Genomic DNA, 26,486 nt, shown 5'->3' with positions numbered 1-26,486 from the left:
GCGAAACCAAGCTAATAAATATGGACTAATTATGGGCGGCAAAAAAATATAATTATCTCTAATCATCTTCTTAATTATTGCTTAGCAAGCACTCTATGTGACCCCATATATACCCCTGTACACTCCCACTATTCTCCATCCACACACAAACACAACCACTTCTTCTTCTTCTCCCTTGTTTATTTCTAATTACACCCGCTCACAGCTAAGGCCATGGCGAAAGATGTTGAGGGAGCTGAGCACAGTGAGTTTGCGGCAAAGGACTACCATGACCCTCCTCCTACTCCTCTTTTTGACGCCGAGGAGCTGACCAAATGGTCATTTTACAGAGCTGTCATCGCAGAGTTCATTGCTACGCTTCTGTTCCTTTACATCACGGTTTTGACTGTGATTGGGTACAAAGAACAGAGCAAACTCGACCAGTGCGGCGGTGTTGGGATTCTCGGTATCGCTTGGGCCTTCGGTGGCATGATCTTCGTCCTTGTTTACTGCACCGCCGGTATCTCCGGTAAGTCATCGTTAACTTCCTATAACATTATTGCCAAACTAGGTCTTTTGCTTGGGCTACGTTTGGTGTGTGCTTTTTAGATTACAAAAGTACTCCTTAGTGTTTTATTCCCGTACATAATTAGCACTTAGATTTTCTGTAAAATTGTGTAACTGCTTCTAACAAAAGTGCTGCTAACAAAAGCACTATCTCAACAAAAACATTTTCCATGAAGAGACACTTCACTTACAGGTGAAATTAGCATGGAGGGGTAGTGATGTCTTTTTTCTCAATCATTCAACTAAAGGACAGACAATCTTTGAACTTTGAAGGGAAAAAAAAATATTTCATCACCTCAATCACGTACAAAGTTGGCAATTAGGACCCCCAAGTTATAAGGATAAAATGAAAATTTAGGACCAACACATTACTTAGGTTTTAATTTATTGTTTGGTTGCTGAGATATTGAAAGGAAGTTGAAATTTGAGGGTTTAATTGTGCATTCCGAGTGACTGATGAAATGCTTGTGACAATTGCAGGAGGACACATCAACCCAGCTGTGACTTTCGGGCTCCTCTTGGCACGCAAGGTGTCGCTCCTCAGGGCTGTGCTCTACATAGTTGCACAGTGTCTGGGTGCTATCAGTGGTGTAGGGTTGGTCAAGGCCTGGCAGAAGACCTTGTACGTCGAGCATGGTGGTGGAGCCAATGAGTTGTCCCCTGGGTACAGCAAGGGCATCGGATTGGCGGCTGAGATCATCGGCACCTTTGTTCTTGTATACACTGTGTTCTCTGCCACTGACCCTAAGAGAAACGCCAGAGACTCCCATGTTCCTGTAAGCACCTAACGACCATTCTCCTTCAGTCGTATATAGTTTGACATATATAATATTTTCGGACATTAGTGTAATATTATTTGATACCATAACATGTTAAATATCTAAAAAGAGAACTTTGCACTTTGGTTTCAAAATTGCTGACTTGGATCCATGTAAAGCAATTTGATGGTGGAGGTTACTTGTTCATTGATCCATTTCATAAAATTTTGTTTACTAACCATTTGAATATGTTTTTTGTTCTTGAATAAAGGTCTTGGCACCACTTCCCATTGGATTTGCTGTTTTCATGGTTCACTTGGCCACCATTCCCATTACTGGCACTGGTATCAACCCTGCTAGAAGTTTTGGAGCTGCTGTCATCTACAACCAAGACAAAGCCTGGGATGACCAAGTAAGTATAATATGCTTGTTCCATTTTCCAATTAATTGACTGTTTTCTTATAAAAAATTTTGTGGTTTCTAATCACGGATACTTTACCCTATTTTCAGTGGATGTTCTGGGTTGGACCTTTCATTGGAGCTGCCATTGCTGCCTTTTACCACCAATTTGTTCTGAGAGCAGGAGCAATTAAGGCCCTAGGGTCTTTCAGGAGCAATGCTTAATTAAGCATGATTTCCACCCATGCTTGATTTCAAAAGATGGAGATGGAGATGGTCTTAAATTCTAAGAGAATAATAGCAACAAATTAAGGATTGCAAGTCTGTCTCTCTCATGGCTCAAAAATTGGAAGGACAAAAATTGGAGGGTCATGGAAATTTGTAGATAAACATGGCTTTGTTTGGGCAAGGGTGTATTTTGTGATCTCTATCTTTTCTTTCTTTGCAAGTATGTATGTGCTGTTGTCATTTCTTCTGCATGTGTATCCTTATCTTTAATTTAATTACTATTTTCACTTGTAAGTGGGTGTTTTCATGATGTTGTTGATGCCAGCAGATAAAGTTAATGAAATCTGGGTTGTGTTGTCTGGTGTCAATCATCTTCTAGTTATACATTTCATGGTTAATTAGTAAACTAATTAATACTAATCACCCTGATCAGATGGATCAGGTTTTATGTCAATAGATAATGGGTCTCTCTTAAAGTAAACTTTTTCCCCACATTGCTTTCAAAATGGAGCCTTTGAGTAGTGAGAGAATGAAATTTTAAAGGATACACTAACTTTATTACTTTAAGTACATTATTTGGGCAAAATTATAATTTTGGTCCCTATGCTTAGGTCCATTTGCTCTTCAGTACCTAAAACCATAATTTAAGAAAATTTATCCTTTGTTTTCTACCTTGTGATTTAACTAGATGCTTATTATTACAGTAGATGTGAACTTTTCCCTCCATTTTGGTTCACAATGACTAGCATGAATATAGCTAGGTTTACATGAGTAGTTCAATATTTTTCTTAATAAATACAAGAGATCTATGTGTGATGGTGAAAATAACGAAACTTTTGAACACACTAGAAGCCTTCTGGCTCATCTCTTTCGGATCAAAGCTTGAATCCACAATGAAAAGTTTTATCTCTCTCTCTCTCTCTCTCTCTCTCTCTCTCTCTATATATATATATATATATATATATTGTGGCTGAAGTGTAATCGTAGCTATATATAATTTATATCCTCAATCATTCTTATCCTCAATCATTTATATATAATTTATATATTTATTTCATAATCAAGGGTGTTGATGATAAGACGGTTAAATTAGTAGCATAGTTTAATAGTTGTTGTGCAAAGAGTGATAAAACATGCAAAATAATAATAATAAGACGTTGGCTTTTGTCAGTTTTGTGGTGGCGGTTCCGGAGAGTGAGATAGATGATGATGCATTATTATCTGTCACAGTTGTTAAAGGGACAATACAATATATGGGTTAGGTGAGGTGAGGTCAGTAGAGATAGGAGGTTCTTTGCTTTTATAAAAGGTGGGATGTTCATTGGAATATAGTTTTTCTGGTGATTAGTCTACCTTATCTTGTCCATATTTTATGCTTTCTGGTCGTTTTCTAGGAATAAGTAGGTAAAATGCTTTAGCTGCTTTATGATGCACTGATGCACATATTGGCTTAATCTATGGACTGTTTGCTCTTGCACTATGCTTGTGATGAGAGATGTTTGCTAAAGAAAGCTCAAGGCTTTTCTGGAGAGTTATGTGTGAAGTGTTTTTATTCAATGGATAATGTTCGTGTATATCTTAGCTCTTTTGTATATTTATGACAGTTAAGAAATAATAAAAGTTAATAAGCTTCATTAGACGTTAGTATCTGTTGTTATACTCACTAAATATATAATTAGAAGCGCTTTAATTATGAGAAATCTCCTATTTAGGACAACTAATTCTTTGAAATAAAAATTATAATGAACAAAATTAGATTTTTTAATTTTATAATCGTAAATTTTGTAAACATATACTAATTATAGCTTTATTTTGTATAAATGACATCAAGTTTTAACAATTTTCTATAAAACTAGGTTATTTAACAATCTGTGACTATGTTACTTAAAATACATGTACTATTAATGTAGTATATGTAGTAAAGTTCATACTATTATGAAATTTTTTTTGTTTATTTCTTAATATACACGTATATGTATTGAAAATCATAGTATATAAAGTTAATATAAGATAATCGGTAGATTCGGTATTTACCAAAACCAAACAAACTTTTTCGGTAATTTTCGATTTCGATTTTGATTTTATCGGTCTCGGTTAATAAAAAGTCGGTTTACCAAACTTAAAACATCGTTTGGTATTCGGTCGGTATGGTAATTACCAAACCAAGTGACAACTCTAGTCAAAACCCTATAACAAAATTACCAAACCAAGTGACAACTCTAGTCAAAACCCTATAACAAATTACTTCTGTTTATCTAAAAAGTAGTCTAATTTGGGGCCATGGGGTACGTTAGTATTTTCTTAAGGTACTTGGTATGTGTTAAAGCCTCACTCAAACAATTGCCGCAACAACTCTTAAGAAAATTCAGTTAGTACATAAAATAAAGATTTCTTGTTGTATCAACTATTGGTATTTTTTTTTCGATGACAGACTATATATTGGTATTGGTATTTTACTATTAAGAGAAAGAGCAAAACTAAAACAATTGGATGAACATACCAAGTACATGAATAAAGATTTCTTGTTGTATCAACTATTGGTATTTTACTATTTTATCTAACCAGCTAGAAGTCTAGAACATGATAATTAATGCTTTGTTAGAGTACTGACCTGTAAATGCAGGAATACTACTTTTTCAAATAATGCACTGATGTCACGGTATTATCTACCATTAATTCATTACGCAGGTAATTAATCCACAGAGAAATTAATTAACAATTATCTGTTTTGGTGGTCGGTTTGGGGTGAAAGCAATAGGAATATTTGATTTCTAGCTTTCTGTGTCACTAATACTACCCATGTCTGTATTGTCTGACTGTCTGTTTGGGTATGGAAAGTTCAGATAATGTAGTTTTTCTGGGTTTATAAATAGAGGCTCACAGAATGGTGTTATTGTGGTCATGAGCTACTAGTTTCTTTTTGGTGGAAATTTTTTAAATTAACTTCAGTTTGTTCTATCTGCATTATAATTCTGAGATTATGAAATTCAGATGGTTTTGGAAGATTCCCAATTTCAATCTAAATTTTGTAGTCTTGTATAGTGCCAGCGTGATGAGATTAGGCCTCGTCAACGGGCCGGGTCTTACTATATTTTTAACTAATAGCGGGCCGGGATTTATTGTAAATCGAATGATCCAAGCCCGTTCATATAAAGCGGGCCTTGCGGGCTTTTTTAGGCTGGGCCGGGCCGGACCTTGCAGGCTTTTTATGGACGGGTCTTGTGGGCTTTATTTATAATAAATATTTAAAGACACTAATTTTTTTATAAATCTATATTTATATATCATGCATTCCAAAGAGCAACCTCTATCAATTCAAAGAAAATAGGAAAACCGACCGTTGGATGTGATTATTACAATAAATTATGCGTGTGGTTAAAAATTTAGTCAATTTCACCATGGTTTCGAACCCGATCGGATTGGTCAACCATAGTTATTTGTATGTTTTCTTGGTTGACTGATGACGTGACGACCGCAAAACGTGCTTATTTTTTTACATCACGTTTGTAAATATTTCATCGATAGATGTGCGTGGACATAAGATAAAAATTTCAATTTTAATTACAAATACGTTGGTCTATACCAATTTGCCTCCTAAAGTTGTATAACTTATACATTGCATTTAAATTGTTGAGGTTCATTCTAAAGCAAATATGAAGTGGAAAATGAATTTGAAGAAACCAACCACTCGATGGAGAGATTGTAATATTTTATGGTGGTTGTAAAAATTTCAGCCAATTTTGTTCTCGTTTCGAATTCGATCAACTAGGTCAAACTTAGTTACTTTTATAAACCTAGATTTATATATCATACACTCTAAAGAGCAACCTCTATCAATTAAAACAAAATGGAATAACCAACCGTTGGATATGATTATTACAATAAATTATTAGTGTGGTAAAAAATTTAGCCAATTTCACTATATTTTCGAATCCGATCGAATTGGTCAACCGTCGTCACTTGTATGTCTTCTTAGTTGACCGATTGCATGACGACCGCGAAACGTGCTTATTTTTTCACATCACGTCTGTAAATATTCCATAGATGGATGTGCGTGAACATAAGATAAAAACTTCAATTTTAATTACAAAGACGTTGGCTTATACCAATTTGCCTTCTAAAGTTGTATTGACTTATACATTGCATTTAAATTGTCGAGGTTCATTCTAAAACAACCATGAAATGGAAAATGAATTCGGAGAAACCAACTGCTCGATGGAGAGATTGTAATGTTTTATGGTGGTTGTAGAAAATCCAGCTAATTTGGTTGTCGTTTCGAATTTGATCAGCTAGGTCAAACTTAGTTACTCTTATAAACCTAAGCAACCTCTATCAATTAAAAGAAAATGGAAAAACCAACCGTTGGATATGATTATTATAATAAATTATGAGTGTGGTAAAAAATTTAGCCAATTTCACCATATTTTCGAATCCGATCGAATTGGTCAACCGTCGTCACTTATATGTCTTCTTAGTTGACCGATTGCATGACGACCGCGAAACGTGATTATTTTTTCACATCACGTCTGTAAATATTCCATAGATAGATGTGCGTGAATATAAGATAAAAACTTCAATTTTAATTACAAAGACGTTGGCCTATACCAATTTGTCTTCTAAAGTTGTATTGACTTATACATTGCATTTAAATTGTTGAGGTTCATTCTAAAACAACCATGAAATGGAAAATGAATTCGGAGAAACCAACTGCTCAATGGAGAGATTGTAATGTTTTTATGGTGGTTGTAGAAAATCCAGCCAATTTGGTTCTCGTTTCGAATTTGATCAGCTAGGTCAAACTTAGTTACTCTTATAAACCTATATTTATATATCATACACTCCAAAGGGCAACCTCTATCAATTCAAATAAAATGAAAAAACCGACCGTTGGATGAGATTATTATAATAAATTATCAGTGTGGTAAAAAATTTAGCTAATTTCACCATATTTTCTAATCCAATCGAATCGGTCAACCGTAGTCATGACATATTATATATATATGCACATATTCTATATAGAAATATGAGAACGTCCAATTTCACCATAAGCCAAATTACAACAAATTCACACTCACACAAAGACACACACACACACACACACACACATATATAATGATGATGTGTCACACTGAATATTTCCAAATATATGTGCTGGGCCTTCTAGACATAAACTTGTAAAAGATGTTGCAGATTTCCATCCAAGCTGAACTGTCTTCACTTAAATTGCCATAACTCATTCTAGAAAAGTCGGAATCTCAAACCATAAAATTCTTCAGAAACTAGACACATGGGGCTTTCCGTGCATATAGGGTACAGCTCCTAATTCTATCCGAGCAGTTCTCAGTAATTCAATAAATTTCGGTTCTAGACATGAATTTGTAAAAGATGTTAAAGATTCCCGTCCAAGCAGAACTGCCTTCACTTAAATTGCCATAACTCATTCTAGAAAAGTCGGAATCGCAAACCGTAAAATTCCTCAGAAACTAGACACATGGAGCTTTCCGTGTATATAGAGTATAGCTCTTAATTCCATCCGAATAGTTCCAGTAATTCAGTGAAGTTGGGTGTTCTGCACAACAATTTATGTGTTGCAGATTCTCGTTCAAGCTGAACTGCCTTCACTTAAATTGCTATAACTCCTTCGTCAAAAGTCAGAATAGCAAACCGTAAACTTCTTCAGAAACTAGACACATGGGGCTTTCCGTGCATATAGGGTAGAGCTCCTAATTCCATCCGAGCAGTTCCCAGTAATTCAGCGAAGTTAGGTGTTCTGCACAACAGTTTATGTGTTATTTATATAATATTTTTTGTTTGAGGGCTTTTACGGGCAGGGCCTAACTGGCTTTTGGCGGGCCGGGCCGGGTTTCAAACCCCTAAACCATGCCCGGCCCTCTACCCACTGGGCCGGGCTTTTGGCCCTCCGGGTCGGCGGGCCTCCATCGGCCCACTTAATCAGCGGGCTTTTTGATGAGGGCTAGATGAGATTATACCTGTTGGTCCAAGGTTCAGATAACAGTAGTAATCAAGATAATTTCATCTGTAGCTCCATATGATTAATACAATTAATATCACATCATTATTTTAAACCCTACATTTGAACGATGAAATCATCTTTGATCAACTTCATTGATGTTTTGCAAAAATGATCTTCAAAGGCGAGGTTCATATTGATTTGAACCCAACTAATTTGCTTATCCCAAAGTCAGGAAAAACTCAACAATATTTTTCATAACAAATGTCTCTTCAAATAAGGTTATGGGTTTTAGTCGCTAGAGCTCCAAGAAATGCTGACAATATGGAACTTAATGACAACTGAAACATTAAGTCATAGTCATACCTAGGTGAATCTGAGCTGGGTATCTTTAGTTAGCTGTTTTGAAGAAAAAAAAAAAAAAAAAAAACTAAACGTGGGAGTTGAAGGTTTAGTATCCTCCATTGTCATGGAAGAAACAATGAGTCCCACACATTTTAAACACACCAATATTATTACTAGTCTACTTTACCCATTTGAAAGAAAAACGATTTGGCATTAGTGTGTGCAGTCTTTTCCTTATAAATCAATATATGACTCTTCACTAGCTTTTTCGATCCAAGACTACTTGGCTGTAATGCAAGCCTCTCCAACTTATGGTGTATCACTAGGCAGTTATGGTTGGAACTTGGAGACGTACCCTGCAACCCAATTTTTTTTTTTTTTTTTTGAACTGCTTTGAGAAGTGTAAAAAAAAAAAAAAAAAAAAAAAATTTACAAACAAACTGAAAATGAAGGTTAAAAATCGAAAGTTTTGGATCCGTCAAGCCTTCAATTAACCTTGCAAGTGTAAATAGAAAAACTCCTTTGTATCGATCAACAGATTCAAACGACTCCTGTGATTTGTGGAAGGTGCATTGCCAAAACATGTGAAGCCTTCGAGGCCCATTAACACGAAGCGAGGATCTTGTGCATTTCTTTAGTAGATCTCCAAGAAAGAGACTACTGTTACAGAAGGTGAAAGACGCATATTGGGAGTTGGTTAATAAAGAAAAGGGGCCGGGAAAGAATAGCTTTGAAGAGTGTCATGATTTTCACAGTAGCATTTATTTAAGGTTTGGCATGCGCCTAACGTAAGTCTGCAATAATGTCCAAGGGCGGTGAAAGAAACAGAAGCTGAGCCTGAGGCTACCTACCATAATGACATACATCATGAGCTATGTATGGTAATGTGTCCCTTGCTGCTCCTCCAAGCTAAGAAACCTGCTTGCACCTCCCATTACTCACTCTTTATACAAACTTAACGTAGTTTATCGATCACTGTTTCTTAAATGATATGTCAGAATATACTTTTGGTTATAAATAGATAAATCTTTAAGTTAACTCATATTTGAACAAATAAAACACTGTCACATTATTTGCTGAACAAAATTTTAGAAATATAACGACGTGTAATGAAATTGTTGTTATATGAAAACGGTCTATGAAACACTTTTTTGACTTTGTCAAGGGGAACCTAAAGGCTTCCTAGGCTCAAGATAAACCTCTTCAGCGCATGTGAAATGCTCCAACTATGCATTGCAGCACGGTCCATGAAACACTATCAATGCATGTTTTCAATGCATTGTACTTGTAGTGCATTAATGCAACTTTAAATGATGATTATAGGTTTGTTGATATCCTGTTATGAAAAACAGAGGAATGAAGAAGATGATAGATCGTATTCCTAGTCCCCACTCGTGTATTTGTTTAATTAAGGCACTCAAGCAGATGAAACATGATTTAGAGAAAAGTATAATGAACATAATAAGCCCTGCCAACAAAACTAAATGACAACCATACCCTGATAAAACATTTGACTGCACTAATTGGTCCATAAATTGCATATAAATGGGGCATTGAATAGGAGAAAGTGGAATTGCCCTCCAGTAGCTAGCTTGAAAATTAACCTCTCAGTGAAGATTATGATCCTTAAAAAATTGAACTTTCTAAGGATATGTTGGTGGAATTTACAGATTTCCATCATTCTGTTCCTTCCTCCTCACCCTCTTTTTCATCACCAAAATGATAGTCCAAGCAACAGCCACTTCCCTCAACCTTATAAAAGCCATACTAATGCTCCCAAAAGTTTCACAAGAAAACTACTACAACATAAGCTTCCAAGACATTCAAAAGTTAGAAAGTGAGAATGGCTTCCATTTTTCCATTCTTTCTCTTGTTCTCTTCTCTCACCCTTCTCTCCATTGCTGGTGCTCAGGAAAGAGCTCCCCATGGACTAGCCAAAGAGAACCCAATGGCATTTTCGCCAACAGCGTATGATTTTTTTCATCCAAACTCAAAAAACCCAGTTGCTAAAGACCCTTGTGTTGCTTCCAAATGTTCGCCATTGCCTATTGCAGCCCATGTCGAAGCAACTGAAGGTCATGAGAGCAGATTTTCTGGCTCACAGAATGGCAAGACAAGGGTTGGAGCTGGTGGCATTGCAGGCATTGTGTTCGGTTTAGGATTTGTGGTGTTTCTGGCGATGGGCGTTTACTATGTGATTGTCGCACGCAGAACAAAAATGACTCGGGCTAATACTGTTAAACCTGATGTATGAGGTTTCATAACTTGGACAAGCCATCTACTGTTGCCCTTTCATCTTTGTTTTATTGTAGTAAAACCAGATTATGTAGTGTGCATCTATAATTCATTACGTAGTTGCATGGTATTTATGAGTATTACCTATGATTTACAATCAAATTTGCTCATCTTTAGTATGTGTAGTAATAACAATAAGGCTAAATAGATGGTAGCAAGTGGAACAGTAGATGGGCTGCGTTCGACATGTATTCAGGGAAAGACTGGAGAGGATAGAAAACAAACTCTTATGGTGAATGTCAAGTGTTTTACTACTTGAGCTAGAAGCCCCAGACAGTTTTGCTCTTTTGAAAAGTACCAATGGCACTCTTTCGTGAATGAAAAACAACAGTAATGTAAACAAAGAGGATAAAGCTGAGTTGCAATCAAGTCCCATTTGAGGCATTCATAACAGTAAGCAGACAATTACATCTTCAGTTATGGAGTGACCTCCAATGGTGATGGATATGTTTGCCAGTTTGAGCTGAAACGATTCTGGTCCCCAGTACTGTTTTTCATCTTTGGTCTTAAGTCTAGAAGATATTTTATCATGTAAGAACAAGACGCGAATATTCATTCATGCAAAATTTTAAACAAGAAACAAGGTTGCTGGCAATATGATTATGTCTTTGCATCATGGCCAAGGTGCAAGCCGTTCTGATTTCTCAAATATGTAAAATGATACAATTGTAGGCAAGTTATAAAGGTCACAGAATCAGACTTCCGTACTTTGTAGACATGTAGATTTACTCAAATAAATCTACCATCCAGATGAACTAAGGGACTCAATCACTGGTCGAAATGTCTGGTCCACAGCCTTGTTCCAGAGGTGCGCAAACTCTGAGCGAGATTTCCTTCCAAATATGGGCTCTCTCATCTGTAGAATTTTAAAACCAGGAACTATTAATATTTAATAAGCACTGTATAGCCAAGTACCCAGTAACTTATTTAACCTTCATTGTATGCTACACATGCTTGATTGGTAAGTTCAGTAAAGTTCACTGCTACTTGCTTAATGTGAGAATATCTAGTAAAAGAGCTAATAAGCAAAGTTCACAGAAGTCCATAACATGAAGGCACAACCTCAGTAGAAAGTTTCTGATATATTAGTTCAGAGATATATGAAAGTTCAAATTTGATATTGCATTAATGTCGTTTCCTCATGTATTTAAGATTTGACTGGAGGTTAGATGTATCTACTACTGTACTTCAAATAACAAGCAACCATATATATCTGGATTAAGTTTTCTTTTCTGTTTAACCAAACATATTTCTTTAATAACCAGCCCAGCTTCTTGGCAAATCACACTTGGAAAACCCATATCAGCAACCATTCCAGACCCTAAATTCTGATAAAGTGGTGTACATAGAAAATTGTTCAAATGCAACCATGTGAAAGCATTAGAGCAGTGCATGAAACAGAACAAGTGTTCCAAACTTCCAGCCAAAACGCCCTAGCTATTCTACTCTTAATATGTCCTGTTGGGATTAAAGCTCAATAGAACTACCCTACCCTGAAGGCTGAAAGTCTGAAACAATAAATTTTACAACAAAATGTAGTTCTCTATGGTATGGTGATCATGGTTGAGCTTATTCATATCAGCATCGATTCAGTAATCCTCATACAAAGTTTCCGGACATATCAAAGACAGAAAACTGATCGAAATCACTACTCAAAATGAAGAATACCAATCGTTTTCTTTTGCATTTTCATACCTAATGAACATTAACCACCAACTAACTCAGTTCCCTTTTACTGAAACCAGTGGGAATAAATCACCATTATCATGAGGCCTTCATCTTAAATCAACACTAAATTAGAAAACCAAAAGCTTTTTTCTAACAAAGTGAGCCAGTCATAGAGATTTAAAAAATTCTGATCATACATAATAATCTGGTCAATTGGGTAAAAAGTTCAAATCTTGATAAAAAAAAAAAAAAAAAAAATTGGTTACGAACAACATGAACCCTGATTCTAACACAAACCAAAAATGAAACAATAGAGCATAATGCTAAAGTTAGGGTTTCAGTCACCACCAAAACGGTGCGTAAAGCATCAAATTGAATAAAAAGTTTGGGAATCACCTGAGATCGGGCAACGGATTCAGGTTGGGTACCAGAAATGGAGTTGTAGATGCTTCGTCGCTGCTCAAAGACAACGATTCCGGTGAGTATGCTTCCGAGTGCGGCGCCCAATAGACGCTCCTGCATCATCATCATCATCATCATCATCAAATTTAGTTCATAGAATTTGGTTTTAGGGATTTTGAATTGAGTTGATAGTGAAAATGCACGAACCAAATTGAAGAATGAGTAATTTTGGGTTGGAATTTTTACCTGAGCAAGAACACTTATCATGGCTGTTAGATTTCTCCCACCCAATGCTCTCTGCAAATGGCTCCCTATTCTTTAACCTCGCAGCCAGAAAGAGGACCCAACTTGGGCTTGGTTTTGTTCATTTATTGGATCAAATCTATGGGAAGGCCCAGCATAACAGTATATTCTTCGAAACGAGAAACTCTTTTTTTTATTTTTATTAAATAATAAGTTCATTATTACGTCATGACTACAAGAAATCGTTATAAACTTATAACTAGTATGATTGTACGAGCAATATAATCATGAGCCATTAACGAGTTTACTCATAACAAACGTCAAATCATCGAGTCTAAACATAATTTTCTAACTTCAAGAGGACAACAATGAAGTTACTAAATTTCCAGTAAACTGTGAGGCTAGAAAGATGGTAATGTAGATTATGGAAACTCTGAATCCAACAAAGTGTGGTGAAGCTCAACATCATCTTGTTGAAGAAGATGAACTAGAACGGAAGAATCAGAATCAACTTCTAGTCGAGAGATCTAAGGTAAGCTAGCTTTAACGCACAGTACAAACCCCAGGCTTTAGCTTGTAATACTTCTCCAAAAGCAATTTTTCAGCTTTAACCCATAGCTAATCGATACTTTATACCTTTTTTTGAATGCTTTATTGTGTAATTACTCAAGATAACGATTGGAAGTTGGTGCTACAACATTGATCTTGAATAAGGTTTTGTACTATTTTGGTAGAATTGACACAAACATTTAGCTTTTAAGACCAGAAAATACAAGGGTTTCCTAGCATACATTGTCCCCACTTGAGACCAAAATACCTCATCTTTCAATATCCCAACTGGAGGAAGGGTGCTTGCATGTGAATCCCTGCCAAAGGTCACAGCCAGTGTCATGTGAATGTCCCTAATAAGACTTTTTGGACCATTTTAGACAATGACTTGGTACCCAAAAGTCCAACTCTCTAGTCCCATAGCCTCCCTCCTCAATATTACTTCCCATGTAAACCCCTATTTGCTGCAACAATAAATAACAATGCGGCAAGCCTGACAGAAGATGAAGAAGTCACAAGAAAGAGAGGTATTCAGAGAAATAAATACATGAAGAAGATTGAAAAGAAGTTCATTGATTAAATCTGAATTACCCAAAATAAAATAAAAAGACAAAAGACAAGGAATTCATTGTTTATGATTGCTTGTTTGTTGGTGGAAGGTTTAAATCATTGTCCATATATAATGTTCAAGTTTCTGTTTTAATATTTTGCATTGTGGTGCGCAAAGTCATAACAATGATTAGGTAGTTTTATTTGGCAAAACCATTATTAGGTTGTTGGAGCATAGAATACCTATATTTGTCACCATTATTAATCTGGAAAATTCTTCAATGCAACGGCGGTGCAAGTGAACTAACGAATTCAGCAGATCTTAGCCGTTGATATTTATAAGTAATTTTTTCTATTAACAAAAAAATATAATTGATGTAATCTAACAGTCTATTTCTGTTGGTATAAGTGTCTGTCGATGCACTGAACACTCTTTCAATTAATCTTCATATTCTTTATCTTCAGCCCTTTGGGGGTTGAGATTGAGGTTCGTTCGTGCAGTGAGCGAAAATGAATTGAGATGGGACTAGAGTATGTCAGAAACTCGATCATCTTGCATGTAAAACAAATTTATAAAAAATTCTTCACATTCTTTTCTTGAACCTAATTTGCTGTCAAAATTACTTTTGGAAAGTTTAAGATTTTGAGACGGGATTTATGGCACTGGCACTGAGACAATAATTCACAATTCAGAAGTAAAAACTAATAATAATTATCCGATTCTCATAATTGAATAGGCCACCCGGATGTGAAGAGGTCAGAAATCAAAAGGGCATTTCAAAAACAACTAATAGTTTTTTTTTTTTTTTTTTGAGAGTCATAGGAACATCCGGACCCTACTAGGAAGATCTTATGCGCCATTAATTATGTGTTTGTCTTTGGCTGCTTTCTTCCGGGAACCAGTCTTTGTTTTCAATGCCAACAACCTGCAAAAGGGTCCTCTACAACCTGTGCAACAAAACAAGTCTCTTCGGTAAGCTGAAAGCCCCAACAGGAAAGCTGCTTTCTTCATAATTCAAAAGCTCCATTCTTGCAGGGCATGCTCAGCTTTACTCTCTCTCTCTCTCTCTCTCTCTAGACTTGCATATATAAACAAGTTCTGACATTGTATAGCTCAGGACCATTAATGAACTTAGAAGCTGTGTTGAATCAATTTCTAGGATTTAAGAACTTTGACTGAGTAATGAGAACTTGTAGCTGTAGGTAGCTGTCTGTCTAAACTTTTTCTGTGTCTTCTCTGTGGTTTTTTGTTTTTTGGTCTGAATGTGTCTTCTCTGTGGTTGTGCTGGTGTTCTACTTTTCTTGAGAAATAATTAAAAACCCAGATACGTTTCAAGATTCGAAGCTGTTTTCTGAGCAAGAAAAGTAAAATATCTATGAGAAAAGTTACCTTTTTTCAAGGTAAAAGCGAAAAACTAGTGGTTAAAGTAGCGGGACTTGGGATTCACAATACAAGTAGTGATTGACAAAGTTACTGTGTCTGGGTTTTGAGACCTCACCAGTTTCAAACTCATTTCCTGTGGATGTTCTGGCATTCATTATTCTGGAATTCAGGCTCAGCCTTTTGAGATTCCCAGGGAATCTCTTGGGATTTGGACTTGGATTTTTCTTCCAAATGTGGAATTGTGGGGATTTTAGCCGTTAAACAAGGCCAATGATGGACAAGTCAATTTCAACAAAGACAGCCTGTTGTGTCGGTTCTATAGGGTTCTTCCTTCTGTTTTTATCCCCATTCTCTTTTGCCCTATCTGAAATTCAAGTCTCAAGAAGAATCTGAATTGTTTGATATATATACTTGATTTTTAATTTGTTTGGTTCCTATCTTGTGTAGTTTGAAATCATCAAGGGTATTTGAGGAGTGGGTCTAATGCCATATTGGTTCTGGGGAGCTTCAATGGGTTGATGCTTATTGACAATGCGCTTGTTCTGGTGGCAACAGTTGCCTCTGCTTATACTCATTCAACTTTTACAACCCAGTAGAACAAGTTACAAAATATATGGTACTCTCTCTCTCTCTCTCTCTCTCTCTCTCTCTCTACTTATTAGAATGCGTTCACAATAATTAGCAAACTCATTCTTCATATTGTTGTTGCTATGAATATGTACATGGTGATTGAAATTGTCTTGGATTTGGGCTTTGTAGAGCCACAAGTTTGAAATTTCCCAGATTCAAAGAGGTTCCAAGTGTATGAGTATATTGAACAGCTATATTGTAATTTTCTTTTCAAGACCATTGCAGCAATTCCTCCTAGTTTATTTTGCTGGCAAAAAATTATAGGCTTTTGTTAATGTTCATGAATGGTTTGGGGTAGTAATTTATCTTTCCTTGATTATGGTTGTAGTTGCTATAGAAGAATACTGACTTTTTGTTCTTTTTACTTTTTCTGAAACCTATAGCTGAAGCTTTCCTGACCTTCAAGAGCAGAGTTGGAAGTCCTGAACTCTCCAGTGGTCAGATTGGAAAATATCCGTGTCTGAAACAATGGACATTTCTCAAATATTATAAACTGAAGGATCCTTGTGTTCCTTTGTAAGCTCTCTCTCTCTCTCTCTCTCTCTCTCTCTCTCTCTCAAGTTATTGTATGTGCATTAAATATCAACATCATTGGATGTAACACATGTTACCAACTTCACCTGGTTTGTGATAGATGCTAGTTTTATGAACAGGCTCCTTGAGTCCCACCTGTATATTTTGGTGGTAATGATCAATTATGTAATTCCGATTCTTACTTCAAGAATCCATTTTTTGTATCATGTTTAACTAGTTACCTTGAACAAGTTTTAGGTAGGTAAGGTTGTGGTGTGCTACATTGTAACTGAGGGTACAGAAGTTCTCGTTTTGGTACATATGAAGTTTCTGACATCTTCAAATAATTACCAAAGAATAATATTCAGACAAGTACCATTTAACTTGGTGTAGAAATGTAATACAAGTAGGTTATATTCATAGTAATTTTTGTTTTTTTGACTCGGTTCATCTTTTTATCACTCAGCAGCACATTTCCTGGTATCTCTTCAATTCCCCTGCGGTCTAACAGAGTCAACTTAGCACCATTTGCTCCAAGACTTTTCATGTCACAATCTTCAATTGATGTACAAAAAGAGCTCCATAAACAAAGAAACAGAAGGATAGCAGACATAGTTGATGGGGACGGCAGTGTTCCAACACTCACACCTGTACAAGAAGCTGGTGATAAAAAACCGAAACAGAAAGTTGCAGCCATCATTGGTGGAGTTGCTGCTGCTTTTCTTGTGGTTATTGTAGTGATACTAGTTTACATCTACTTGATGCGTGTCAAAAGAGTCGTTAGGCGAACATCTGATACATCATCTTCTACACCATCCCCCCATGGTAAGTTAGCTATGAGGACACTTTTCTTCTGTCTTCATTTCTAAGTTGTACATGATTAATTGCACACTGTTAAGGCCGTGATATGACTTGCTGGGTAGTTAAGTAAATAGGTTTCTTCTTTCTTTTCACTTCTTTCAGTTGAATGGACAAGAGGGGACACATCCCCCTATGCCGTTGCTTTATCTCCATATGATACACACAACTTGAGGCAACTGTCAATATTGGAACTGGAGCAAGCTACTAGCAATTTCAATGAAAATAATATCATAGGCCAAGGTAGATTTGGTTTGGTCTACAAGGGATTGCTCCAAGATGGATCTATTGTGGCTATCAAGAGACGCTTACATGCTCCAACTCAGTATTTTTTTCAAGAGGTAAACAAGTCAGCAATCATTTCTTCAGTCAACCTTGACTTTCTTTGTGAGGCAGTGTCTAGACCCTCTTTTGATGGGCGTTCTTCTTAGTATCTTCTTTTCTCTCGATCAAATATAGGTGAAGCACATAGCTCGTGTGAACCACGTGCATATTCTCAGGCTCATTGGTTATTGCCAAGATACAAGTCAACAGTTACTTGTCTATGAGTATCTTCCAAATGGAAATGTTGGGAATCATCTATATGGTACTCTCACTCACTCATTCACTCATGCACACTCACCTCTATCTCTATCATTCCCTCTGACCATATAGTTATGCAGATGCTGAAGGTTTGCCTATTGGAAAGCTGGGTTTATGGCAAAGGTTATTGGTTGCTTTGGGAGCAGCCAAAGGTACATCAGCTGGTTCAACTTCTAGTGCAAGCCTTAATTTTTCTTCTGCATAAAAATATACTTTCATTTTGCACCAGGACTTGCACATCTTCATAGTTTGGTACCTCCTCTCCTGCACATGAATTTCAGGACAAGCAATGTTCTTTTGGATGATAACTTTACACCCAAGGTGTCTGATTATGGATTAACCAGACTGCTAAATAAGGGTCACTATGCTGGATCATCTTCAGCCATAGACTGCTTTCTTGACCCAGAGTATGTAATCTCTCTTCAGTCCACTAAATTTTGTGTGCTGCAAGATAGAATGCAGATAGCATCTCTTTGTATCTGCAATGTTATTTATACTAGCTGTCCAGATCACTTGATGTGCAAAAATGGCCTGCAAGGAAAACAAGAGTAAGAGTCCTCCTCCACTAGCTTACTCATCAAAAATTCTTGCAGGTCATTTTCGCATGCCAAGTGATTTGATTAGTCCTCCTCCACTAACATTGATCTTGATCACTTCCCTGAAAGTCACCATCTAAGTTATTCATAACTCTAATACTGATACTACAGGAAGTGATTTCGTGCGGATCATCTAATGAGCTTCTCCTTGTTCCACTTTTTGTTTTTTGTAAATTTGCACATCCCTAACAGAGCTTATATGGAGTTCAATAATGTTACTTAATTGGCACTCAGTTGATCTTAAGCTGTCAGCATTTGATTTTATTATGCTATTATTGCTTAAGTTTCTAAACCTACATTGAATAGCTAGTGACAATCTTAGTTCTTGAAACCAAAATTGCTTTGAGTTTTGAGTTGAATATCCATCTAAAAAGAGATATCTACAGACTTTATATTTAATGGCTGAATTTGTTACTGATGACTAATCTAATCCTTTTTCCTAAAGGTTAGATTCATCGAAGAAATTTTCAGAAAGAGGTGATGTGTACAGTTTTGGGGTCTTCTTACTGGAATTGATCAGCGGACGTGAAGCAAATGGCAGAAACCAGTCAAATTTGGGGGATAATTTATTATTGCAGGTAATATTACAACAGTCTTTTCATAATTGCCATTATTAGTAGCAACTTATATGTCTCAGTTTATGCACATACTACTGGATGCAACGATTGTTACATTTTTACAATTCGCATATGTAATATTAATGTGAAGAAGAAGACAAAGTAACTAGGTGAAGTGCAGCTACATGTGTTTTTTTATTTAATTATTTTCAAACCTTTCGGTTCTTACAAGTTTGTTTATGCATTTTGAAGGCGAAGGATTGTGAGGATTTGGACAGATTTGTTGATAAAACATTAGGAGACTATACAATGCAAGCTGCAACAAAACAGATGATGGAGTTAGCATTGATGTGTATAGATGCTAGTGAACAAAGACCACACATGAAGACTGTTGTTCAAGTGCTCGAACGGATTCAAGCGAGAGAAATTAGCCATTTTCACATCGAAGTCGAGGAGATAGGTGCTGTGACTCTTGGTAGTGAACTTTTCAAATGAGTGCCCTCTGTAACAGTCATCTTTTCATTCTTTTATAGATTTGATTGGTTTTTAATTAGTTACAGAAGAGAAATAGATTATATAAAAGCATTCTTGAAGTATATAAATCAATGAAAATGGTACAGATTGATGGGATTATCTGCCTCTGCTATTTAAGACTCTTTTTGGGGTTAATGTACAAGTTTTACCACAATTTCTAAAATATGTAAATATGCAGGGAAAGCTTTTGACTTGCTGGGAAAACTCATAACTGTTTTCACAATGTTCTTTTCAATCTCAAAGCAGAGCAATGCATAGCTATTTTCTGGGGGAGAGATCTCAGAACTCCACATATAACTTGGTCTTTTGTTTACTACCAGAGAAAATGGTGAAAATGGTGGTTTAGGAATAAGAGCAACAGTGCTGCTCTTCCCAAGTTAGGCTGGAAAGTTCTCACTAAAGCTAAGAATTGGTGGGTTATACTTGTCAAGCTTAATTACGTTTTTTTTTTTTTTTTAATCGAGATCACACAGTTCCTCAAAGGCTTTCTAGGCCCAAAGACTAATCTGTGTTGGGGGATCATGTCAAAACGCTTCCTCTCCCCGGCCACCAAGAATAGATTGGGATTTAACTCAAATCAGCATCAGCGGATTCGAACCCGAATGTGGGGGTTCCATACCTAGAGGTTTTTACCAATTCGACCACCTATGGTGGTTCAAGCTTAATTACTTGAGACGCCATATCTTTTTTCAAGCCAAGAACTCCTCTTATGGCCTGGAAAGGCATTCATGAAGGTCTTAAATGCATTGTATAAACTATAAATGAACTAGTTGGTTCGTTAGTTTTCCATTAGAATTGCATTTTGGTGGCGGTTGGATACTAGTGGGAAATAAACTGAATGGTACAGCTAGACTTCATGCTCATACGTACTGTTGCTATACGTGTGTGCTTGGTGACATCATTCTAATGAAAATCATGGACCATTTATTCAGTGAATGCCTTAGTTTATTACGGACATTGATATCTTAAGCTAAATGAAATTTGCACTCCTTAGTTTATAATCCACATTCATTACTTCACCTTTGAAATTCTTACAAAAAAACAAAATTTAAGAGACTAAAAAATAGGGCTGGGCATAAACTGAGCCGAAGGTGCAAAACCGGGTTGGCGACCGAATTAGATTAAATACGGCAGAAAAAGTTATTTTTCCGAACCAGACTGGACTTTTCCAGTTTGGAACCGGGTTCAGCCTCTGAACTGATCGGAAAAAAAAACAAACCAGCCGAATAAATAAATATTCAATTTTTATTTAAATTAATAATATTTTTTAATTGTTGTCGAGTTTTCATTGGTTGAAATCAGGTTACACATAGAACCTAATGCACCTGGTTCCTCTTAGTAGAAGAAAACCCTAAGCCTTTCAAAAAAAAAAAAAAAAACTAAGATTAAAGTTTGAGGTCGTCATCTCTCTCGTCTCTCTCATCTCAACCCTCTCATCTCATCTCTCTAATACTGCCCTAAACCCTAAAAAATGAAATATAGTGTGAATTGTAAAATGGGAAACCTGAACTTCACTTCCTTATCTTAAAATGTGGAGTAGGTTGATTCATTTCATTTTTCTGCAATTAAGAAAAACATCAAAGCAACTCTAATAATTTCCCCACCCATTGACTATTAATGTTTGAATACGTACCCTCATGGACCCACACCTACTTGAACAAAGTACGTATTAGTAAACAAAAGAGAATTCAAACATTTGAATCAATTCGTTCAACGTGTAATTTTCATTATAAGTAAACAAATGTGCCATTAATTCGTATAGAGAGAAAATGAGTGACTTTGGTGTCTTGGTACTAAAGCTAATTTAGGTTTTCTATTGTTAGAACTCCTTCCCTGCAAATTGATGGGAGTTACTCGCGATGCTTCCATGAGTCTCAGATAGACAAGACACCTTAAGCATCACAACTAAGTCCATTGGTGAGTAAAGCAACATGTTTTCCTAGGCAGTTTTTACAAGTTTGTAGTCGTATTGTTCTCTCATAGTGAGCCTCAATGCCAAAATTAGCTAAATTTGGTTAATTTTTCTATTGTTGATAGTCATGACGATCATTTCAATGACTGTAACCGTGCTAATTTAATGTATTATATTTCTTTTTGTTCAAAAAGAAAAAGACAAAAAGAACAATAAACAAAAGAGAACTGTCTAGTCCGGTACCATTTGATATAGTGACATAAATCTCACTTTCATAAATGAGAAGTCGTGAGAGACCAGTTGCTGTAATTATGAGGTGTTAATGTGATAACAGAAAAACTGTATTTTTTAAGTGTCAATCCATTAGTAAGTGAAAAGATATGCAAGTAATATTATACAATGACTAACCCTTAAGGACTACGTCAGAATAGAACAATGCCTTTGAAATCCTAACATAACATCACCATACAGTGACTAACCCTTAAGTGCCAAGTCAGAATTGAACATTGCCTATGAAATCCTAACAAAACATCACCATAGAATAAAGCTCCAAGTAACCAAATTAGTAGCCTAACACTATCAGGACTAGGAACCGAAAAATTCAAGTTATAGTCCCAACTTATAAGTGATCTAAAAAAAGTCACTCTACACAAAGGATCCCAGGATTTTTTTTATAGGCTTAGTAGATTGAAATAAAACAGAAAGAGAAAAACCCCTAGTACAAACCCTCAAGCCCAAGATCAGTGATAAGAGTCCAAGCCCATCAGTCAAACCCTAGCTGCGGTGCTGCGATCCCCAAGCCGTTGAACATCATCAACAAAACCAACAACAACATCATATATACTTACTGTCGTCTTATACCAACCTGACAGCATAATCTTGAGCACCTCTGGCAACACCAACGTCGACGATATCAACGTCCAACTTGCAATCGCTAAGAGCAAAACTAGCAGCATATTCCCTACAAGAATAGAGCACACTAGCAACACCATCTCTATCATCTCTCACATGGCCCCAACAACAGCAAATCCTCCACCGCTAGCCATGTGTCGCCAGTCATGAAGCCTTGAACGATAACCCCACCATCAGGGCCAGGAGAGTCAGTTTCAAATTGCTCCTCACCATCGTACCAACAGCAGTCCCCGCCATGTGAGAGTCACAGAGAATACCCCATCCCCAATCCAAAACCTCGAAAGCTAGCTAAAGGGAGAAGAGGAAGCCACAATAATAATGCAGCGAGATAGAGGCCTTCCACTATTAGAGTCATGATTACATGCATTCTGCATTATAATTTCACAAAAAACTATGCTCAATAATACTTGGATGTACATTGAATGGTTGAAAACAAGACAACTTATTCTTTCCGTCATTTAATTTACATTTAAAGGTGGTTGAACATAATGTTCTTGATCAATTACCATTCATCGTTTTAAATCATTTCTAAAAAAAGAAATGAAGAAAAAAAGGGTAATACGACTACGTATCACTTCGGTCCATGGATTTGAGACATCCTATAAAAACCCGGAAACCCTCCCTCGCTCTGCCGTAACTGCAAGCCTTGTAGAGCGATGAAGCCAAAACTGATGGCGGATAACCTACCCGAAGATCTGATAGTTCAAATCCTGGAGAAGTTGCCAATCAAGTCCCTAATCCGCTTCACCTCCGTTTCGAAACGCTGGCGTCTCATCATATTGTCCGACCCAAACATCGCCAAATCCCAATTCCAGGAAACCCAGAGTCGCAGAGTCCTCCTCTGCCTACACTGCAAAGAACCTGAATTCGAATCCCGGGACTCGGAGACGCCGTGGTCCACCGGAGACAGTTCTACTGACAGAAAGCTCAGCTGCCCATTCAAGCAGCCGGGCTATAATCTCCACTCACTCTTCTCCTGCAATGGTTTAGTATGTGCAGCTCTTGATGATCGAAACTGGACCCATTTGGACATTTATATCTGGAACCCATCAACTCAGTTCTTCAAAAAACTACCCCCTTCTCCCTTACGATTTGCATTTCCACGCTGTTATGGTTTTGGCTACTTGTCAGCCACCGGCGACTACAAAGTTCTCATAGGCAACTGGTCATTGAACACTGACCACCACATCTTCTCATTTAACACCAACATTTGGAAAAGGATCGAATCCCCTTTATGTCTCCAAAGGGACGATCAGTGGACTCTTTCAAATGAGGCACTTCATTTGGTTGATAAGGAGATACTTGCTTTCGATTTAACACATGACAAGTTCCGAACAATGCCGCTGCCTGACCCCGAACGGGGTCAGTATATCAGAGAGCTAGGGGATTTTAGAGGCTGCCTGTGTGCATTTGATTATAAGAATCAACGTATTGGCTTTATTGATTTGTGGGTCATGAAAGAATATAACGTGGGAGAGTCCTGGACTAAGCTCTTTACCTTAAAGATTTCCGATCAGCCTATGCCTGTACTTTGTTTAAGGCCGATCATGGTTATGGAAACTAGTACAATTCTGGAGATAGGGATTTCTAATGAGGGTAGCCTGGGTAGGCATTTGGATACTGAGTTCAAGTTGATAAAGAGTTATCATAAGGAAGAGAAGTTTGAAACACTCATGGAATGCTTCAGAAGAGGTATGGCGAAATGATTGGATATGAAGAGAGTCTACTTTGGCTTGGTTAGTTATTCCTCATTTTCAACTCTTATTTTCTTCTTCCATTCAAATTGTTTCAGTTCACATTAGTAACTAATCTGAGTCACTCTCATGATAATTATGTTCACCGTACCATTTGTTTTTCCAAGGTTTAGTTTGCGACTTCAGTGACTGTAAAGGCATCTTTAAACGTTGATATCTTCATGCATAAATATGTGTTATATAAAACAGAGAAAGGACATACCATAATGACTTGCTTATAGTTTGTGACAGTGGCCTTCCCTACCAGGCTGCCACATTCAGTTGCCACGTACGTACGATGCAATATAATGGAGATTGCACACGGTGTTTCATCATTTTTCTGTTTTATAGTCCAGATTTTGCATAACCAGTCAATATGTAATACATGCAAAAAGATGGCATTTGGTTATTGATTTCCTTCCATTTTTTACTATGTATTTCCGAATTGGATATGTAATACATGTAGAAAGGTGTCGAGAAGTCATTATGTGATGGGTAACTTGCTCTGTTTGTGGCTCAGATCATTACAGGACCTGCCCTATTGAACAAGCCAAGAAGGCTAGGAATGCTTCAGAAGCTGGGGTGAGCTTCAATCACATCATGATGACTTCTGATAATCCATTAGTGTGTTGGATCGATGATAAAATTGGTTACCTTTGTGTGTTTGTTCGACTAGGGGCAGAATAATGGAGAACAAGGCAGAATGAATGTCAATGTGGATAACCAATGGTCAAATCCTGTCAATGTGTGTGTTCAAGACCATGGCAGCAGCTCTGTTGATGCCCAACTGCAAACAAAACAAGCAACGTTAACGGTAAAGGAGCAGGTCATTCCACTTAGAATTACTGTAATTGTAAATAAATAGTTTACTCTCTAGTTCTTGGTTCATATTGGTCCAGTCCTATAGGCTATGATGGTTATGATGTAATCCTTCTTTGATTTGCCTCTTTATTTATTTATTATTATTATTTTTTTTTAGAAAGTAATTGTGTACGTACTAAGCGTTTTTGGACATGATTTGCTGCCTATACGTTGTCTTTCTTTTTTCTTTTTGATTTAGTTTTCTCATTCATGTAAATGACATATTTTATCCAAGCAGACATATGCTCTTGTTTAATGAAGACTGGTAATTGTGTGTATTTGCTTTCTGGTATATGTCTATGAAATTTTCTCGGCAGATTTAGTCTTTTTGAAATTATTATCAAGCAGCTCTTTAACTTTTCATTTGTGTGACGGTGTTGTAATGGAATGTTGCAATAATTGTTGTTTTCCAGGTCAGCAGAGCACCGAAGAGATCAAGAAAGATTTGAGAGTCATCTTCTGCAGCTCAAACATCACAAACTGCTCAAGCAACCTCCCAAATTGTTCTGTCATCATCCCAAAGCCCCTGCATCTGCCTCACAGCCAACTTAATCATCACGGAACACAGTGTCTCCCAACTCCTTAGACCCAGTCCCCGGTTGGTGAAGGAGATCCAACATTGGCAAGAAAGTGTAACGAGACACCAGAGAAACCAATTGGACCAAAACAACCAAGCAAGGCAATATCTGATCTCCAAAAGCAGCCTGCCATCATGGAAATTGCGATTTGATAGGAAATGTCCCTTAAGTTCTGTTGTTGTCGGTGTATGATGTTTTTTTTGCGCATCTAAGTACTCTACATTTTATATTTGAATTTGTTATGGGATATGTTTGAATACCAAATGGGAACAGACTTGGATATATGGATCAACTTCATATGAATGCCCAACTATGTAGAACTCAGTTATTATTGCACTTTTGGAATTTGTTTTCCGTTTCAGACTATCAGAAGTTTATCAAGAGCAATTATGCTCAAAATTTTACACTGAAATTTGCAGACTCTACACAAGATTCACAACGCACAAATATAATCATGTCATATTTCTCAGTCCACTCCCATAATTAAGCAGCAAATATAAGGAGTTTTTTTTTATGAAGAGAAGCCTAAAATGATATATGGTCAGCAGGAAGGCACATCAACAGGAAGGTCGTGAAAAACTATTTGTAATTATGAGTTGTTAATGACTTAATGTGATTAAAAAAATTGTATTTTTTGTTTTTAAAGGAAATTGAGTGTCAATCTAGGGGTCATCATTTGGCCCACGGGCCTAAAAGCCCATGGGCGCCCGCCCGGCCCAGTGGGCAAAAGCCCGGCCCGGCCCGCAGCAAAGCCCATCTCGGCCCTGCCCATTGGGCACGAGGCAGGGCTAGGGCGGAGGGTTCAAAGCCCAGGCCCGGCCCGCGGCCCGGCCCGTTATATGCCCATTAAAGCCCGCCCGGCCCGGCCTTACAAGCCCACCCG

At 37.0% G+C, this 26,486-nt stretch overlaps 5 protein-coding genes and 1 long non-coding RNA gene across 11 annotated transcripts; 5 read left to right on the top strand and 1 right to left on the bottom strand.

The window, feature by feature from the left end:
* The first annotated feature begins 121 nt into the window (after positions 1–121).
* Positions 122–2,299, top strand: LOC133732056 (aquaporin PIP2-4-like). The gene is made up of 4 exons (XM_062159511.1): positions 122–508; positions 1,027–1,322; positions 1,576–1,716; positions 1,815–2,299. Exons 1-4 carry the CDS (start codon positions 214–216, stop codon positions 1,926–1,928), a joined length of 846 nt encoding a protein of 281 aa, XP_062015495.1. The 5' UTR covers positions 122–213; the 3' UTR covers positions 1,929–2,299.
* A 7,725-nt stretch (positions 2,300–10,024) lies between these two features.
* On the top strand, positions 10,025–11,011 carry LOC133731941 (uncharacterized). The gene has a single exon (XM_062159390.1). The coding sequence runs from the start codon at positions 10,091–10,093 to the stop codon at positions 10,499–10,501; it is 411 nt and encodes a 136-aa protein (XP_062015374.1). The 5' UTR covers positions 10,025–10,090; the 3' UTR covers positions 10,502–11,011.
* A 63-nt stretch (positions 11,012–11,074) lies between these two features.
* Positions 11,075–12,975, bottom strand: LOC133731942 (uncharacterized). The gene is made up of 3 exons (XM_062159391.1): positions 12,859–12,975; positions 12,607–12,726; positions 11,075–11,398 (listed from the first exon to the last, which is right to left on the bottom strand). The coding sequence occupies exons 1-3, from the start codon at positions 12,877–12,879 to the stop codon at positions 11,282–11,284; spliced, it is 258 nt and encodes an 85-aa protein (XP_062015375.1). The 5' UTR covers positions 12,880–12,975; the 3' UTR covers positions 11,075–11,281.
* A 1,795-nt stretch (positions 12,976–14,770) lies between these two features.
* On the top strand, positions 14,771–19,706 carry LOC133734203 (probable serine/threonine-protein kinase PBL28). 5 transcript variants are annotated; one of them, XM_062161844.1, is made up of 10 exons: positions 14,771–14,926; positions 15,785–15,953; positions 16,351–16,483; positions 16,947–17,305; positions 17,444–17,679; positions 17,798–17,924; positions 18,001–18,072; positions 18,150–18,327; positions 18,962–19,094; positions 19,326–19,706. In XM_062161844.1, exons 2-10 carry the CDS (start codon positions 15,869–15,871, stop codon positions 19,566–19,568), a joined length of 1,566 nt encoding a protein of 521 aa, XP_062017828.1. In that variant the 5' UTR covers positions 14,771–14,926; positions 15,785–15,868; the 3' UTR covers positions 19,569–19,706. The 5 variants fall into 5 exon arrangements, 4 of the variants coding, with proteins under 4 accessions (XP_062017828.1, XP_062017831.1, XP_062017829.1 ...); XM_062161845.1 differs by lacking the exon at positions 14,771–14,926 and adding an exon at positions 15,000–15,660; XM_062161846.1 differs by lacking the exon at positions 14,771–14,926 and adding an exon at positions 15,003–15,156.
* A 3,396-nt stretch (positions 19,707–23,102) lies between these two features.
* LOC133730512 (F-box protein At3g07870-like) lies at positions 23,103–24,137 on the top strand. Its single transcript, XM_062158090.1, has one exon. The coding sequence runs from the start codon at positions 23,103–23,105 to the stop codon at positions 24,135–24,137; it is 1,035 nt and encodes a 344-aa protein (XP_062014074.1).
* A 39-nt stretch (positions 24,138–24,176) lies between these two features.
* Positions 24,177–25,922, top strand: LOC133728467 (uncharacterized). Of its 2 annotated transcripts, none has more exons than XR_009855862.1 (3): positions 24,177–24,746; positions 24,847–24,978; positions 25,439–25,922. It is a non-coding gene; the product is annotated as an uncharacterized LOC133728467 (long non-coding RNA). The 2 variants fall into 2 exon arrangements; XR_009855861.1 differs by having other exon boundaries at positions 24,179–24,746; positions 24,841–24,978.
* The last annotated feature ends 564 nt before the right edge of the window (positions 25,923–26,486 follow it).

The sequence above is a fragment of the Rosa rugosa genome, chromosome 2, assembly GCF_958449725.1.
Source record: "Rosa rugosa chromosome 2, drRosRugo1.1, whole genome shotgun sequence".
NCBI classification, from domain to species: domain Eukaryota; kingdom Viridiplantae; phylum Streptophyta; class Magnoliopsida; order Rosales; family Rosaceae; genus Rosa; species Rosa rugosa.
Note: the sequence above shows the minus strand (reverse complement) of the source record. Positions and strands in the feature narration are given on the sequence as shown.

Bases quoted from the DNA above. Each gene is read 5' to 3' on its own strand.
- LOC133732056 (XM_062159511.1), top strand. From the start codon at position 214: ATGGCGAAAGATGTTGAGGGAGCTGAGCACAGTGAGTTTGCGGCAAAG. The intron at 1,323-1,575 runs GTAAGCACCTAA...TCTTGAATAAAG, and splicing joins CCAGAGACTCCCATGTTCCT to GTCTTGGCACCACTTCCCAT. The intron at 1,717-1,814 runs GTAAGTATAATA...CCCTATTTTCAG, and splicing joins ACAAAGCCTGGGATGACCAA to TGGATGTTCTGGGTTGGACC.
- LOC133731941 (XM_062159390.1), top strand. From the start codon at position 10,091: ATGGCTTCCATTTTTCCATTCTTTCTCTTGTTCTCTTCTCTCACCCTT.
- LOC133731942 (XM_062159391.1), bottom strand. From the start codon at position 12,879: ATGATAAGTGTTCTTGCTCAG. The intron at 12,727-12,858 runs GTAAAAATTCCA...ATGATGATGCAG, and splicing joins TGATAAGTGTTCTTGCTCAG to GAGCGTCTATTGGGCGCCGC. The intron at 11,399-12,606 runs GTGATTCCCAAA...AAAATTCTACAG, and splicing joins AATCCGTTGCCCGATCTCAG to ATGAGAGAGCCCATATTTGG.
- LOC133734203 (XM_062161844.1), top strand. From the start codon at position 15,869: ATGCGCTTGTTCTGGTGGCAACAGTTGCCTCTGCTTATACTCATTCAA. The intron at 15,954-16,350 runs GTACTCTCTCTC...TGAAACCTATAG, and splicing joins AACAAGTTACAAAATATATG to CTGAAGCTTTCCTGACCTTC. The intron at 18,073-18,149 runs GTACATCAGCTG...ATTTTGCACCAG, and splicing joins TGCTTTGGGAGCAGCCAAAG to GACTTGCACATCTTCATAGT.
- LOC133730512 (XM_062158090.1), top strand. From the start codon at position 23,103: ATGGCGGATAACCTACCCGAAGATCTGATAGTTCAAATCCTGGAGAAG.